This window comes from Salminus brasiliensis, chromosome 19 (genome assembly GCF_030463535.1).
Source record: "Salminus brasiliensis chromosome 19, fSalBra1.hap2, whole genome shotgun sequence".
NCBI lineage: Eukaryota > Metazoa > Chordata > Actinopteri > Characiformes > Bryconidae > Salminus > Salminus brasiliensis.
Window position 1 is genome coordinate 22,925,133 of NC_132896.1, and position 18,093 is coordinate 22,943,225.

At 35.8% G+C, this 18,093-nt stretch overlaps 1 protein-coding gene and 1 long non-coding RNA gene across 2 annotated transcripts in view; one reads left to right on the forward strand and one right to left on the reverse strand.

Annotated features, from left to right (window-relative positions):
* LOC140541343 (uncharacterized) overlaps positions 1-18,093 on the forward strand; it is a 70,863-nt gene that overhangs the window by 30,992 nt on the left and 21,778 nt on the right. The window contains exon 3 of the long non-coding RNA XR_011977915.1: positions 11,251-11,387. This is a non-coding gene — a long non-coding RNA (uncharacterized lncRNA). The remainder of the gene's footprint in view (positions 1-11,250; positions 11,388-18,093) is intronic.
* On the reverse strand, positions 1,945-11,715 carry rell2 (RELT like 2). The gene is made up of 5 exons (XM_072663928.1): positions 11,219-11,715; positions 10,887-10,943; positions 8,212-8,275; positions 2,662-2,841; positions 1,945-2,459 (listed from the first exon to the last, which is right to left on the reverse strand). The coding sequence occupies exons 1-5, from the start codon at positions 11,394-11,396 to the stop codon at positions 2,072-2,074; spliced, it is 867 nt and encodes a 288-aa protein (XP_072520029.1). The 5' UTR covers positions 11,397-11,715; the 3' UTR covers positions 1,945-2,071.

Below are 18,093 nucleotides of genomic sequence, written 5' to 3' on the forward strand. Positions count from 1 at the left end.
GTGACTGGAATGCAGTGTGGAATTTTTGTGATTAAGTTAATTTTCATGGCAAGGAATGACTTTGCAATGAATTGTTTTACAGTTAATGTAAATTGCCATAAGAATTGAAGCAGCAAACTTTGTGTCAGTCTCAAAACATTTGGTCATGACTATACACCTCAGTATTCATTTTGCTACTACCTTTAGCTCTTTCATCATCAATGAAGACAAATACACCAGTACCTGTAGCAGCCATACATTCCAAAGCCATGACATAGCACCGCCATGAGGTGCTTTGGATTGTGGGCAGTTTCTTGTTGTCTCCACACTTACTTGCTCTTGCTAATAGTCTGATGCAGGTTAATCTTGGTTTCATCTGTCCACAAGACCCTTTTCCAGACATCTGTAGGCTCTATGAAGTACTTCTTGCACACTGTAATCTGACCATTGTCTTTGCCTTTTGGTGGTTTGAATTTTGCAATGTAACTTTTGTATTTCTGTTTTTGAAGTATTTTGCAGGTAGTGTCTATGACAAATACACATCCACCAGATCGAAAAGGTTTTATCTGCCATCAGCCTATATTCTTCCTTGGCCTATCAGTCCCTTTGAGTTTAATGATCTTACCAGCGTGATCTTCTTAATGATATTCCACAGTTTTCCACAGTATTTGGTTAATCCCAAAGTTTGACGTGGTGTCTCTAATGTTTTTCTTTTTTTTCAGCCTCACAATAGCTTATTTGACTTTAATTGGCACAACATTTGTACTCATGTTGAACAATTTCAGTCTTACTGCAAAATTATATATAAGCAGGGTTTGTGGAGGGAAGGTATGGTGGCGCTACCTCCCTGAAATGAGGTGGGATATCTGCATTCCAGGCACATTTTTGTGCATTCACACTCTGTATAAATAGGGGACATGGCCAGGCATATTATTTGTATTACAGTGTTATTACAGTGTTTAGTTAGCTGTAGCTAATGGAGCGTACAATTGTTATTCTCTGCCAATTTAACGATGATGCATTTGTGGCCCAGTTCTTCAGAAAAAAACAGGCTCCTCAAAGTTACTCAAGTATTTCTTAAAGGATTTACTGAAAATTTACAGCACAACTGTACAATTACAAGTTCATATATAGTTTTTAACTATTAAAATGTTTTCTTTTCCCTTAATTTATTTATTTATTGAGCATTTATAATTGAGCTATTAGAAAATAAGAATATCAGGTAACCATATGTCAAAGTATACATTTCAATAAAACAAAAGTGAGAGGGGCATGGAGGGGAAGGGGAAAGCAACATGCAATGAAGGTGTGAGATTAATTTGTTGTTTGAATCTGAAGATTAGATTTTGTGCTGGGTCATTATTTAATATTCTGGTTTTGAGGGAATGTTTTTATGGAAATACTTTTTCAGGGATGATCAAATGTGATGATATTGACAAATAATAAATTTCATGTTCAGAATTTTGTTAACCAGCCTTTAAATGTTGTATCTCTGAGAATACATTGCCTGCATAGACGCAAGAAAAAAATTCCAAATGGAGATGTAGATGTTTTTAAGATCTGTATATAAATGTATCAAAACTTCAGATTTGTAAGATCTTGCTGGTATGGGATGAAAATACTAGTGTATCATATGTGGCGACAAGTACACTTTAGTGCAATAAAGTGCAAAACTTTTTTATGCTAGTTGGCTGCTGTGGCATTAGCACAGTAAAATTCTTTAAAACTAAAGAATTAAACTGTCACTCAATTATTATGAGATGCTGTGCTCTCCCTGGTTTTAATTGAGCAACACCGCATATGGCAAAAGAAACTATACGTGACCTAACAGGTCTAACTGCAGTGGGAAAGAGACCAATGCCTTTAAATGGGTGCTGCATGAGAACAGATGTGAAAGCGTATACATTGGTATAATGAGGGCTTTCCCTGCAAAATTCAGTTGATAAAAAAAAGACTTAGGTAAGCAATCCTTTAATTTTTCACAAATCAATGTTTAACATAGTATGTATCACATATATAGTAACTTTCTTGTACTTTCAATTGACAAATTTGAACATTACAACAGAAATACATTTTTGCAGAATATTTAAAATTACTGTAAATCATTTTTAGGACCCTGATCTAAGCCTAAACAATCCTCTGAAGCAGTAGGGAACAAATAGCCCGAGGTCTCATGCTGGTTGTCCTTCTCAGCTGTACTCTGATTCTCCTTTGTCACCACTGCATCACTGCCCCTACCAAAACCTAGAACACTGTCACTTTTTTTCTGTTTGGAAAGATGTGGTACAATGGCATTAGTTACTTCAGTGCCTTTAAACATATTACGGATATTGTAACCCTCTTTAATTGGTAATGGGCTATCCTTAAATCCTGTTTTGCAATCCAGGGGTTCCATGTGATCTGACAGGTCTCTTAATTCAGAAATGGTCAAATTTGTAGAGTCTGGAAGACTCTTCTTCTCCATGTGGGTAACACAAAACCTATAAATGTAAGACATTTATACAATTTTAAGAAAAAAAATATTGTGCAGTACACATTTAATTACATTTAATTATGTATTACTTTAATCAGAATTACAACCAAATATCAGTGATATTTTGTGTTACTCATATTGGGATATGAGTAATCAAAATCTTATTTGCCATGACACATGTACATTTGATTTTAGGTTTTGTATCGCACCTGCCTACAGAGAATACAGTCTGCTCTCCAGGTCTGTCCTTGCTCCTACCCATGTGGTTTCTGCATTGTGTTTTCTTAAAGTGACCTTGTCCACAGTGAGAACAAAAGTTTTGAACACTTCCCACATGGATTGTATGATGATGAGGCAGAATGCCCCACAAACTCTCCTTGCGTAGTAATCTATACAAAAAAAAGAAAAGAAAAGAAAAAAGAACGTGATGCCATTGATGTATCCATTCCTAATATGCTCTATTCCAGGGTTCATGTAAACTTATTTTACTAATTTAGACCAAAATGCTTCACCTTCCTTTACTAAATCACTTTCCACATTCAAATACAATGACAACCTAAATAACTGAAATATTGCAATATACAACCATTTAAATATGATAATACTTTCAACTCTTTATTTAAATAAAATGGAGGACTTTTGTATTGACAATGAGATTAAATAAGAACAGATGTAAAAGCAAAATTATGTCATGTAATGTTTAAAATCATTTTAACTGGAGCTGAGTTGTAATAGGAACGGTGGCATCTCAGTCATTGTCGCGCTGGGACAGAAAACTGGTACAGCACTGTGTAACTTTGGAGAAGCCACATATAACTTCTTGCAAGAATTGTGTAATGCTACATAACCCAAGTCATATTTGTGTAAAATCCTGTAATATTGCTCTACCACAACAGTCTTTTAAAAAATGTTACAAGTTCTACTGAAATCACTGCAGGCATATCATCATACACACAGGGTCAAAAATATAGGCTACATACACCCACAGACTATTAATTCAGAGGTCCTGAAAGCTCCAAAATGCCTTTTAACATGCCATGGTCAAGGCACGTTTTAGATCTTACAAGGCTTAATTTTCTGTTGGATTATAATAATCACTCAATACATAATGTGTATGTAAATCTCTGGCTGCAACCGTAAAAATACAAAACAATTTTTAGCAATAATTCACTCTTGACACTGCAACTGGGTCAATATTTAAGATTAACTCATTAGGCTAGAGTTTAAAACATTGGACATATCTACTGTTTTCTTGTACCAACCTAATTCTACAGTGCCATTATTCTGATGGGTAGGGAACATGAACTAACAAAGCTAAAAGTTCAGCAAATATTGTAATATTTCTGACAAACTATTTTTAAAATACACTAATTGTAGTATGCCTCTCATGCCATGCTGTATTAGTACATGGTTTTAAATGAAAAATAAGCACTTATTGATCCAAACAGCGCTCTGAATGCCCTTGTAATACAAGGATCATTATGCGAAATTTGCATATTTTATTTTACAAATTTTTATTTTATATATTACAATATATTTTATACAATTATGAATCCAGTTACACAGCTTTGCACAGATGTTCTAGATGTTCTAGTGTTCTAGACCTGGAGTGGCAATTACAGATGCAAGTCAGCATAAAATCAAAATGACTAAAAAGTTATTTTAATTAATATTAATATTTTTAAGTTTCTTTAATGTCCAGACTCGACAGACAGTAAAGAGTGTTTAACTGACTCCTCTGGAAATTACTGGCCAAACCTGTGAACTGCAAACCTTTAGAGAAAATTGAGATTAAAGCTACAGAGAAAGATCCATCATTCATCTTGCTTTTAAAATGACCATCAAACAGGTAATAATTGTCATTACTAATAAATGATTCTGTCAACAGTGTAATAGCTGCCACACACTAATGCCTATTACATTAAATGTTACATGAAACTATTAACTGGTGACAAAACATTTGACCCAATTTGGGCCCAAAAGGCGCAAGAAATAAATGATCAAACGTAAGGTTAAAATCCGGCTGATTTCTCAGGTAACTCCTAGTTAAGCAGCTGAAACTCTTGGCATCATAACTGATTCAGATCTATCATCTGACCAACACAAAACTAACATTTCTTTTCCACATCTTTGGAACATTGCCAAGCTAAGAAATGCAGTTACCCCAAGGCTAGACTATTGCAATGCACTACTGTTCGAATGTTCCTGAAGGAATCTCAGGAAACTTTAACTTACTAAAAGTAGGATATTTCAACATATCAGCCATCATGATTACTGATATCATAGGGTGCTGGCTTCTTACTAGTTCCCAAAATTCAGAAAGCTTAAAATAAGTACTCTTAATTATAACGCTTACTAATGACTCTTAATTGCACGTGGGGAGGGGGGGGGGTTGTTTAAGTGCGTGTGTATGTAGTCCGCTGGAAGCAGATACCGCTCCTTCCCACACTTGGGGTGAAGCAGCCTGTCACTAAAGGAGCTGCCCAGTGCTGCCAGAGTCTCATACATGGGGTGGGAGCTGTTTTCCAGCATGGATGCCAGCTTGGCAGTCATCCTCCTGTCTCCCACCACCTGCACTGGGTCTAAGAAGCATCCCAGGATAGAACCTTGTGGGCGGTGGAGCGGACAGATGCCAGCGTTTCTGGGTTCTCACATGTCTGTTATAGTCAGATCTGCTGTTAGCCACACTCTGATTATTTTTACATTCTCTGTACTCCATTAATTCCAATAAGAATGAATTATTCTTTTTTACCTTAATGAATGCCCAATTGTCTGGCGTGACTGATGAAAGACGGACCGCTGGGCTCCTATTACCCACATCAAACCAGCTGCCCACCCTCCTGCTATTGCTACCTGCCCATAAACTATGTTGAAGTTTACATGGACCATTTGCTACTAATATTACCATCATTACTCCTTATTATTTTCTTTCCATTTATCATTCTCTATAATAAGTATTATCCAGAGGTGGATAGGAATGTGTAAAGTGTGTTAGTAATTCCTCAGGTAATCATGGTGTTGCTTAAAACAGTTTAATTGATATAATCTGGTATTATTAATTTCTAGAACTTTCACTCTTATCCCTCAAATTTCTTATCCCCCAACAACAGATGTGCTGTAAAAAACAAACAAACTGTAAGCTGTAAATCCTTGTAAGCTGATACCGCTTTTGCATATTCAAACTTTCAAATCACTGCTCTTAGTCTAGGTGGCCAGCTTACCAGACTTGGCTATCATATTACAGGGGCTAACAGCATACTGCACAGAACTTTAGATCTTCATCCTGATTCAACAGCTCCCACAAGCTTTTAGTTAGTTAAGATGTGTTTTGAGATGTGAGTGGCTGACCAGATTAAAGCTCAGGCTGGCCAGATGCTCTGGTCAATGCGGCACATTCATTTAGATGCTTCTAGTCTGTCCAAAGGACATTGCTCCAGAAGTCTTGTGCTTTGTTCAGATGCAACTTTGCAAACTCAAGCCATGCTACCATGTTCTTTTTAGAAATAAGAATTTTCTGATTGTCTTGTCATAATCATTTAACATGCTAACTGAGACTTGTATATTCTGAGATGTCCTGTAGACCTGTAGAGTCTTGTTTTTATGTTTTTGTTTTTTTGTAATTTCTCTGAGCATTGCACCTTGGGGTGAATTTGCTGGGATGTCCATATCTGGGAAGACTGGCAACTGCCTTGAATGTTTTTCGCTTGGGAGTCTCTCACTGTAAAATGATGGACTTATTTGGAAATTGCCTTACACCCTTTGCCAGATTGATGGGCAACAACAATTGTCTACGTCTGCAATGATTGCTGATTTCTCTTCTCTTTGCCGATGATCAATTAATTAACGCCATTTGATTAGCAGCATCTGGCTGCTACCTTCCTACGGAAGCAGTAAGGGTGTACTTAATTATCACATACTGCTTTTTCATTTTGGCTTTATTTTTGTTTAATATTAACCTGGTGGAATCTTCTTGGTGATCATCTGAGGTTGTATTTAACTCATTTTAAATTTTAAAGAACCAGTTGCTGGATTCACAGTAAGTAAAATAAGTCAAGTAAAATTCTTCTCTTCGCATTCATGCTTAAGTAAAAAGTTAATATAAGTTAATATTCTTCTTCTTCTTCCTCTTTTCAGATTTTTCTTTTTCATTTTTCACTTAAGGAATGTAAGCCCCTACAATTATCAGTTTAAATAGCTGAATTACCAGAATTAATTGATTTGTATTACAAGTGAATAATGCTTGAGTACTGTTAACTACTGTTAGTATCTACATAAGAAAAATTCACTTTTAATTTTGTTTTACTGAAAATGTGTGTGATTTTGTTTTCCCTACATTTTCAATTCTATTCTCATTTACAATTTAGCAGAGGAGATACATAAAAAATAGACTGATATAATATAACTTGTATAGTACAAGACAAAACAGTAAGACTGAATTATAATTCAAGCAAACCATAAAAAAAATGTTAAATAGCAAACAAAACATTAAAGAGCAGTAACTAAACATAATAATTCAGAAAAATTTTATGAAAATGGTAAAAGAAAGTGAAATGAACTAAAGTTAAATGTTACCTAAAATCCAAAACTCTTGGTACCTGAAGGGTGATCCAGTCATTGGAACTAGTGTGTTTTCCAATGTACAGCAAAAGATCAGCAAGAGATCAGTAAGAGATCAACCTTTTCTATAGTACACAGTACGAGTTAAAATCTTAAAGCAGATTGATATACAAAATCTAAAGGTTTAAGTGTAGTTTCTGATGCATGTCTGTATCACTATAATCCAAAATAGATTACAGTGTTGCTGCAACAATCTTTTTTCTTGTGTGTATTGAAAAACACATTTCGTTTTGGCACAGGAAGGTGTGTTTTTGTCTCAGTTAGCTTTTAAGCACCATGTTTCATCTAGCCATATGCCAAGATACTTATACTCACTAACTGTCTACATCAGATCCCTGCAAATGTTCCCCATCAGATACATGCAAATGTTATTTGATCCGGAAAACAGCATAAATTTAGTTTTACGTTTAAAACTAGTATATGATATGATGTAAAAAGCAGATTGTAAGGAGTAACAATGGTGACAATGACATTAATATAGATATTAAATCATTTTTAAATACTTTTTTCCCACTGCATGGGTTTACCTATACTAGAAAATAAGAAATGTTATTTTGCATTGTTTTTAATAGTGGTTTAAAGCCAAATACAGACAAGATTTCTCATCTCTCTTATTCTGTGTCCAATTTTGGAACAATTAATATTTACATTTACATTTCTGGCATTCAGCTGATGCTCTTATCCAGAACAACTTACAAGGTAACTCGCATTACAGAAGTGGGCCAATGCAGTGTTAGGAGTCTTACCTAAGGACTCTTATTGGTGTAGAACAGCAGTCACCCAGACCTTATCTGCTGCGCCACACAAAACTCTTAATAATAATCTAATAATATAAACAGTACTGACACTAAATAAACTTTAGTAACCTTACCTTGTATTGTAAAATTAACTTTACAAGCGAACGAAACTCATGTGCTTAAAAAGAAAACCACCACAAGAGAAGAATTCACTAATCTATTTATATTATTTGATGCCATAACCTTAGCATATAAAATGGGTGTTTTACAGGAACTTTTGAAACTGGTAATATAAGACAAAACAACAGGTACATCAGAAAGCTATCCAATACTGCAAACAGAGCTGGTTAAATACATTAGCATACATACATTATGCATTAGTTGTTTGTTATAGACACTTACTACCTTAGGTTATGATGTGCAGAAGGAGTTTGGTTTCCCAACATTTCACTGAAAGCTTCCATATTGGCTGAAATGACAACAAAAAAAATAAAAATATAACTTTTATTTTTGTCTCTCATAATGATCATAATTTAGCATTTTGCTTGATAAAAGTATCCAGAATATAAACTTATTTAACTGTCAAAATACTGTATAATCTGTTTGCTTTGAGAAGTAATAAACAAATAAATTTAGCTAATCTTAATGCACCACCACTATGCACGCCACTATGTATAACAGCAGAAAAATAAACAAACAAAAAAGACCTGCTAAATTACCTTTTTTCAACTTGAAATTAAATTACTTTTGCTAGAGTTGCCCTAACATCACAGAAAGTGAAAAACATTTGTTAATACTTCCATTAAAGCATTATGTCACCATGATAAATAGACTGTTTCGGGTACTTTTTTTTTTACCCTTAAGACAAAGGGAGTATACATAATGTTAAGACTACACAAGGGGTAAGACATGGCAGTTTTGAGAAATTGTGGGGGTCAAGGTGAGACCAAGATGGTCTCACCTTGAACTGCCGCTTGTATGCTGGTATACACCGGCAAATCTACACTGATCAGCAATCTTGGATCAAATTTAACATTAATATTGTCTCTGTGTTTCTGTACTCATTGTCCTTTTTATCAGCTCCACTAACAATATAGGAATTTTATCATGTTCTTCAAATTGTCAGGACCTCACAGGACTGCCACAGAGCAGGTATTTTGAGACACTACTGACTGGGTATTTCTGGTTGGTGGACCATTCTCAAGTCCAACAGTGTTTGATTTACTTTTTATTTACTTATTATACACAGACATTCATTGTACACAACATTTCATTGCAATCAAGGTCAAAAACAAACAAAATACTGGTCAAGACACATCCCAGTGGACAGCACTGTGAAATCACTATATCCCCCCCAAACAAGAACTGAAAGACTCTCAGCTGGCTACAAAAAGCGATGCCAAAGAGGGTGTTCCCAAGTGTTCACGACACAGGATGCCTAAATGTTTGCTTTGGGCTTCTGTTCATTTTTATTATTTTACAATTGTATAAGATAGAAAGAAAATATTCTTGCTTAGCATTTTAAAGAAATCCTTACATCTTTAAACCTTTGCATGCCATTGTAGACTGTAATCTTAGTGTATTAGTGCATTAGCAATAGATTAGCATAAGCCTAGTCTAAGCACTCGTACTATTTTGCATTAGCTCTGGCGCTAGCTTAGTATCAACATTGTCATTAGCATTTAACATAGCATTATCTCTTGGCTTGTGCTTCTATCTGGGCCTTCCCACTCAGCACTATGTTATTTAAGATGTATACAAACATTCCATACTGTTCATTGAAAATATGTCTCATTTTGGCTGAAACCGTCTTTCAACCACGTCCTCTCACCTTTCACTTTCAACCAAAATGGGATGTAGTTTCAACAAACAGCATGGATGTTTTTCAGCGTCTTTTTAACAACACAGTGCTGGGTGGGTCAGTTGTTTTGTAGCATTAAAATCTTTTCTTTGTCAGTTCTCCAACTTTTTGTTTAGCTTAGCCAAATTAGATTATGTCTATTCATTGTTAGAATGCGTGTTAGCAGACGCTTTTTATTTATACCTTGGTTATTTTGAAAGAGTAGTCTGGATGTAGCATGTACCAAAGTAAACCAAATGAAGGGACCTAAAGTGTATTGAACCTCTGGCAAACATATTAATTTATTCATTAAGTCCTTTAGAGTGAGCCAGTATTGTCATTAGAGTGTTTGTGCCAGGGAAGCTGTTAAAGGCTTTTAAGAGGGCTTTTTCAAGTATCTTTCAAGAGTCTCCCAACCTACAAGACTAGCAACTAATACCACCATGTCTTCTGTTCTCAAACAGCTGGTGGACCTGTCTCATGTTTATCAGCCTTCCTTTGTTTCACCCTTGAGCAGGATCTGACAACATCCATGGCAACATCCATGCACAGTGCCCTCCACAATGTTTGGGAGACACATTTCTCTGTGATATGACCTTCTGCTCAACAGTTTTTTAATCAAACCAATAAGATGTAATTAATGTACACATTTCAGACTTTCATTTATGGGTATTTGCATTAATTTCAGGGCACTAAAATGTTTGGGACAAAGTAAAGCTGGATAAATTAAGTCATGTTTAGTACTTTGTCTCCATAATTTGCTATTGCCATCACTCTAATTCAGGTTCACTCTAATTCAGGGTTTACTAGTCTAGTCTAGTCTTAGTATTAGCTCACTATTAGCTTTGGCTTAACATTTAGCTTAGCATTGTATTTTCTTTACCAGTTTTTAATTTACCTTTTTGTATAGCTTAGTCTATCCATATATCTCATTATTTAAAGGCCCATTGTATTTTAGGCATGTTTTTCTTTTGCTTATTCTTTGGTTAGTTTCTGCTACATTCTGCCAAATAAAGACTAGTGCTCATCCCACCAAGTCCATATTGTTACACTACTGGCATAAAAGAAATTTCATCACTTGCAATGCTTGTGCTGCAATCTGTTCAAGTATCTTATCATGCTAATATGAAACCTTTGAAACCATTGTTAAAAATGATCATATTCACAGTTTAGTGAGAAAACTTCTATTCACAGTATTAACCAGTCTATCGGCCATTTGACATGTCCTCAAAAAATTTACCTTCATTTTCAATGATACATTTTAGTATTTGCTCAACAGTGTCTTCATTGTCTTCATCTGTAAAAATAAATAAATAAATTAATTAATTAATTAACTAAAACACAAAATCAATTAAATAAAATGGTACTTCGTTAATGTTGATGAGGAGAACAAAACTTGAGCAAAAACGTAATTATACTTAAAAAAAATAAATAAATTGAACTGTGCTAACTTTCTTATTGTTTTAGGACCAATAAAATATTCCGCTGGTACATAAATTAAGAAGAAAAAAAGAAGTAGGTAACATACAGCAACAAAGAGCAAAGTGTATTTAAAATAGTCTCGTCACTCACCATCATTGTATGTCCCAAATTTGTTTTTACAGTCTTCAGCTTCAGGTTCGCCTGTACGACAACGGTATCCCTTCTTCTTAAGCATGTGGCAGATGATAAAGCCCAAAAGACCCATGAGGAAGAAGCAAAAGACCAGGATGAAGATTATAAATGGAGATCCTGTCTCCTGGTCAGTCATCTTATCCTTATATTCTAACAACCAGTCACTGTGTAGAGGCCAAAGAGAATTTAATGGATTAAAGCCAAAATGATCACATTTCACCTTTACAATCTACTTCTGAAAGGGCATTTCTCTCTGATGTTAAGTACTTGCCCTCTCAGCAGAGTTCATGTAGAACAGAGATCTTGTCACACCGAACTGTCTTGGCTCTATGAGATAATGTCCTTTCCAGCTCTTGCAGTACACTTCTCACTAACCCGGTTTTATCTCACCATGCACATGATTAAACAGAAAAATCCACACCCTCTTCTCTTTTTTACTATGATGCATTAGAACTGTAAGAGAAACATATATGCAACTAGCTTGTTTACACGGGAAGGATCTAAGACATAAATAAGGACCAATTACAATAACTAATTTATCTTTGTTATAAAAAAAGATTAATTGAGAAATAAAAACAGACAAAAGTACATAATTTAAAACAAATGCGTTGTATTGCTACTAAATTAGGAAGACCCGCTCATGTGTCTGCCCACTGTAATGTTTTTGCTCGCATATGAACTTGAGTAACATCCCAGACTTAATCCATAGGGTTTAATATAATGTTGGGCCACCCTTTGCAGCTATAACAGCTTCAACTCTTCTGAGAAGGCTTCCCACAAGGTTTAGGATCAGGTTTTGCTCTAGACTCAAGTGGTGGCATGCTTAACATCACTGTATCCAACACTTTGCATTGCGCTTGGTGCTGCTTGGCCATGGCTCACAGTTCTTGAGCTAATCTGAAGACCACATGAAGTTTGGAGGTATGTAGCAATTGACTCTACAGAAAGTTGGCGACCTCTGTGCATAATGGGCCTCAGCATCCACTGACCTCAGTCATTTTACGTGGCCTACCACTTTGTGTCTGAATTGCTGTTGATCCCTTCCACTTTGATATATAGTACTATTGACCGTTCACTGTAAATTTCACAACTGACTTGTTGCACAGGTGGCATCCTATCATGGTACGATGCTGGAATTCACTTCTGGAGCTCCTGAGATCGACCCATTCTTTCACAAATGTTTGTAGAAGCAGTCTGCATTCCTAGGTGCTTGATTTTATACACCTGTGGCCATTGAATGGATTCAATTATTTATTATATCTGAATTCAATTATTTGAATATGCTTTATATAGGCAATATAGTGTATATCACATTTCTAAGCATTTCAAAATGAAAAGTTAAACATTTGATTAACAGAAGTTTTAATAAATTTAGTTTAATCACCCCATTCATAAAGGACTTCTCTCTCACTCATCATTTTACTGCTACATTCCTTCTGCTTAGCTAATGTGTTGTTGATCCTAAAAAAAGAAACAGAAAAAGAGAGGTTATGTAATTACTACTACCCACAGAACTGATAGTTCTGTTGAGCATAAAAACAGACTCATTAGGATGCAATCAATGTGATATCAGTGTCATTCTCTCCGTATGTCTGTCACTCATTCACTCTGTCTCACTATATATCAGGCTAGCAAGCTTACCTTTTAGCAATTTCCCAATATGTGGGCGACAGGGATGGTAGTACTTTTAAGGAGGATAAAAAATAGCTAGGCTGGAATTTACCAAAGTGCATATTGACAAGCCACAACGCTGAGACAAATGAGACAAACTTGGAGCTTTTTGGAAAGCCACATGAGCTCATGTTCACAAATGCAAAAATGAGGCATACAAAAAAAGGAACATTGTACCTACCGTGGAACATTAAAGAAGCTCTGTTATGTTTTGGGGCTGTGTTGCAGCATCTGGCACAGGGTGGAGTGAAATGTGCTGCCCAGTGCCAGAAAGCTTGGCCCCAGTCATGGGCTGTCCATGGGGATAATGACACAAAACACAGCTAAAAACATCCAAGAATGGCTAAGAGCAAAGCATTGCAGTGATTGCCTCTAAATGTTGTACTATAACATTAAGTTAAGGGTTCCATTATTTTTGTGCAGGCCAGTTTCATTTTTTTTATTATTACTATTTTTAAAATTTCAAGTCATTTCAGTGACCACTGTGGGTTTTCGTTGCTTTAAAAGAAGTGTACAAACAATTGTGTCTATGAGTGTAAAAACATTTACAAAATAAATGGTTAAAAGGAGGATTATATGTTTCAATAAATTATTTAATTTTGAAATAGAAGCCTAAAAAGTGATGTAACAAATGTAATTGTTACTTACATGTGCTTTGTTAATATTTGATTAATTGTTTAATCAAAATCATTTAATTAATGGTTTAACTATTTATATATTCATTTTGTGGGTGTCGCACTATGAAATAGGTAAATCTATCAACAACGTCCATTAGTCAGTCGGCAGGCCCAAGTCTGATCTAGTCAGACTGATCTACTGGTCTAAAAGCTGCCCTGAGTTGTTAATCTTCTCAATGCTAGCTTGAGGCTGAAGAACTTACTTAGGAGGAGGACACTATCTCTGGTCTATTAATGACTTGGGATCTCCCAGCAGTCACAAAGCAAACAGGAGCTGCTGAACCATTTTTTCAGTGGCTGTGAATGATGCAGTTAGCACTCAACTAGTTAATTTTGGCTCACAACTCTAGCTATCTTGGCTTCAATAACTTGAATCAAAAGTAAACAAAAGTAATAATAAATAAAAATTCTATGAAAAAAATGAAAATCATTGATTTTGAACCATGCTTCAAGTCAAGTCAAGTCAGATTTATTTGTACACTGCGTGCAGAATTATTAGGCAAATGAGTATTTTGATCACATCATCCTTTTTATACATGTTGTCCTACTCCAAGCTCTATAGGCTTGAAAGCCAACTACCAATCAAGTAAATCAGGTGATGTGCATCTCTGTAATGAGAAGGGGTGTGGTCTAATGACATCAACACCCTATATTAGGTGTGCTTAATTATTAGGCAACTTCCTTTCCTTTGGCAAAATGGGTCAGAAGAGAGATTTGACGGACTCGGAAAAGTCAAAAATTTTGAGATGTCTTACAGAGGGATGCAGCAGTCTTGAAATTGCCAAACTTTTGAAGCATGATCACCGAACAATCAAGCGTTTCATGGCAAATAGCCAACAGGGTCGCAAGAAACGTGTGGGGAAAAAAAAGCGCAAAATAACTGCCCATGAATTGAGGAAAATCAAGCGTGAAGCTGCCAAGATGCCATTTGCCACCAGTTTTGCCATATTTCAGAGCTGCAACATTACTGGAGTATCAAAAAGCACAAGGTGTGCGATACTCGGGGACATGGCCAAGGTAAGGAAGGCTGAAAAACGACCACCTTTGAACAAGAAACATAAGATAAAACAATGAACAGTGTCTGGGAGGCTGTGGTGTCTGCTGCACGCAATGTTGATCGCAAACAGATCAAGCAACTGACAGAATCTATGGATAGAAGGCTCATCATAAAGAAAGGTGGCTATATTGGTCACTGATTTGTTTTTGAATGTCAGAAATGTTTATTTCTAAATGTTATATTGGTTTACCTGGTGAAAATAAACAAGTGAGATGGATATATATTTGTTTTTTATTAAGTTGCCTAATAATTCTGCACAGTAATAGTTACCTGCACAAACAGATATCCTCCTAAGATAGCCAAATCTGAAAAAAAAACACTCCAACCTCCAAAAAATATTAAGCTTTGATATTTGAGTCTTTTGGGTTGATTGAGAACATAGTTGTTCAATAATAAAAAGAATCCTCTCAAATACAACTTGCCTAATAATTCTGCACACACTGTATAGTGCTTTTTACAACTGTTGTCACAAAGCAGCTTTACATAAATATTGATTAATAAAAGACAGAGACAAAGAAGAAAGAAGAAAATAACGTAAGACATGATTTTTCAACAGAATTACTTTAAAAAATAAACTCATGAAACAGGCCTGGACAAAAATGATGGTACCCCTTAAAATAATGTGACCAAAGGGACATGTTAAATCAAGGTGTGTCCACTAATTAGCATTACAGGTGTCTACAATCTTGCAATCAGTCAGTGGGCCTATATATAGGGCTACAGGTAGTCACTGTGCTGTTTGGTGACATGGTGTGTACCACACAAGGACCAGAGGAAGCGAAGGAAAGAGTTGTCTTAGGAGATTAGAAAGACAAATATAGACAAGCATGTTAAAGGTTATAAGACCATCTCCAAGCAGCTTGATGTTCCTGTGACTACAGTTGCACATATTATTTAGAAATGTAAGATCCAGGGGACTGTAGCCAACCTCCCTGGACATGGCCGCGGGATGAAAATTGATGACAAATTGAAGAGACGGAGAGTACTTCTAAATAGATTAAAGCTGAACTTCAAGCTCAAGGAACATTGGTGTCAGATCGCACCATCCGTCGTTGTTTGAGCCAAAGTGGACTTCATGGGAGACGACCAAGGAGGACACCATTGTTGAAAACAAATCGTAAAAAAAGCCAGATTGGAATTTGCCAAACTACATGTTGACAAGCCCCAAAGTTTCTGGAAGAATGTCCTATGGACAGATGAGACAAAAATGGAACTATTTTCATCAGCTATATGTTGACAGATGGAAAAATTAAGCCTATCAAGAAGAGAATACTGTGAAACATGAAGGAGGCTCTGTTATGTTCTGGGGTTGCTTTGTTGCATCTGGCACAGGGGGTCTTGAATCTGTGCAGGGTACAATGAAATCTCAACATTATCAAGGGATTCTAGAGAGAAATGTGCTGCCCAGTGTCAGAAAGCTTGGTCTCAGTCGCAGGTCATGGGTCTTGCAACAGGATAATGACCCAAAACACACATCTAAAAACACCCAAGAATGGCTAAGAGGAACACATTGGACTATTCTGAAGTGGCCTTCTATGAGCCCTGAAATCCTATTGAGCATCTTTGGAAGGAGCTGAAACATGCCGTCTGGAAAAGGCACCCTTCAAACCGGAGACAACTGGAGCAGTTTGCTCATGAGGAGTGGGCCAAAATACCTGCTGAGAGGTGCAGAAGTCTCACGGACAGTTACAGGAATTGTTTAATTGCAGTGATTGCCTCAAAAGGTTGTGCAACAAAATTTTAGATTAAGAGTACCATCATTTTTGTCCAGGCCTGTTTCATGAGTTATTTTTTTTATTATTATTCTGCTGAAGCATGGTTGAAAGCAATGTCTGACTTTAATTGGTAAAATTTTCATAGCATTTTATTTAATTTATTATTACTTTTGTCAGATTCAAGTTATTTCTGTGACCATTGTGGGTTTTTCTTTCATAAACCGAGAGGTACCAACAATTTTGTTCATGTGTGTATATGAAATGCTTGTGTGTGCAGAAGCCAACAGTTAAATTAACCAATGTTTGGACCACTTGTCTTACCTACTGGGCAGACTGTTCATGATGAAGTGGGAGAGGGAAAACTGTGCAGAGGGCTTTTAATTTGAAATGATTGATTCAGAGAGGGAACTAAAGATGAGGGGAGTAAAAATGAAGGTACACTACACTAGCTGACCTTAAGTTTAGGTTTTACTGTTGCATACCAGATGAGCTGTGCCACATCCAAAAATTCAAAATCAATGTTTATAGTGAGGCATGTGGACCCGCATCGGCCCAGTGCGGCGTCTTAATGAATTTTCAATTCCCCAGTGTGCCACTCAGAATTTTTACAGTAAACCATATTGAGAGCAAGTTATTTATTATTTATCATTTTTAAACTATGGTTATGTATTTATTTGGTAAGTTTTTGCAACACTGGTCTAATATTTACCTAAAATGCGCAAATTGATTGAAATTGATTGATTTTTTTTCCCCAAACGCCTGTTTCTGTTTAGCTATTTAGGGGTTCAATTCTTTTGTGCCAGCTGCAGAATGGCACACCAAAATGATTTGTACCTGAAATCCCATTTAATACCTACACATACCTGAACTAACTAGACAAATATTTCTGTATAGAAGTATTTTCAAAGCATTATTACATTTAGAATCATCCAATAGTGTATTGTTTAATTTCCAACATCCTCTTGTACCTTGATTATGTAAACGTTTGAGAGTAGCACCATCTTCTGGTGAGTTAATTGAGCACTATTATGAGAAACACTACACAACCACAAAATGGAGCAGTTGTTTAGATATGAGATATCAATCCTGGAATTTCTAAAATGGGGCATGATTTTCAGCTAAACTACACACAGCAACACAAATCTATACAATATTATCTATACAACAGTTAATTTTTAAACACATTCTGGAATAAAATATTTGTTATTGCATAAAATGTATTTACAAGGTTGTTACTATGGCACACCAAACTCAATAGTTTGTCAAGATATAAAAATTTTTTGAGCTAAAACTACCGGTGGCCCATTTTACCTAAAATTGTAGGGAAAGAGGGAACCTCTTCATTCTCTACCTCTAGTATTTCCAAAATAATTTAACTTTTTCACATGATTTAAATAAATACACATTTAAGAGACCCATGACAATTTTTAACTGTTCAAAAATGGACTGTTGTATAGACAATATTGTATAGATTTGTGTTGCAGCTATGCAGACTGGGTTTCATATGGAATTGCGTTCAAAACTGTTGTGACCACTTTGGATTTGTCATCTGCCCCCACCCCCCTCCCCAAGTACTCAGTGTTTTAACCATGGCTATATATACCTAGATGCCACGTTGTCTGTTATTCTCTATCTAAGGCAATACGCCATGTTAGAGCAATTAAGAGCCATCAAGACCCACTAGTAAACAAATATGTGTATTAGTATTAAGGA

Excerpts from the sequence above, each read along its gene's own strand:
- rell2 (XM_072663928.1), bottom strand. The coding sequence starts at position 11,396 with ATGACTGACCAGGAGACAGGATCTCCATTTATAATCTTCATCCTGGTC. Across the intron at positions 2,842-8,211 it reads TCTGCACATCATAACCTAAG|ATTACTACGCAAGGAGAGTT; the intron begins GTAGTAAGTGTC and ends TTTTTTGTATAG. Across the intron at positions 2,460-2,661 it reads ACTGTATTCTCTGTAGGCAG|GTTTTGTGTTACCCACATGG; the intron begins GTGCGATACAAA and ends TTACATTTATAG.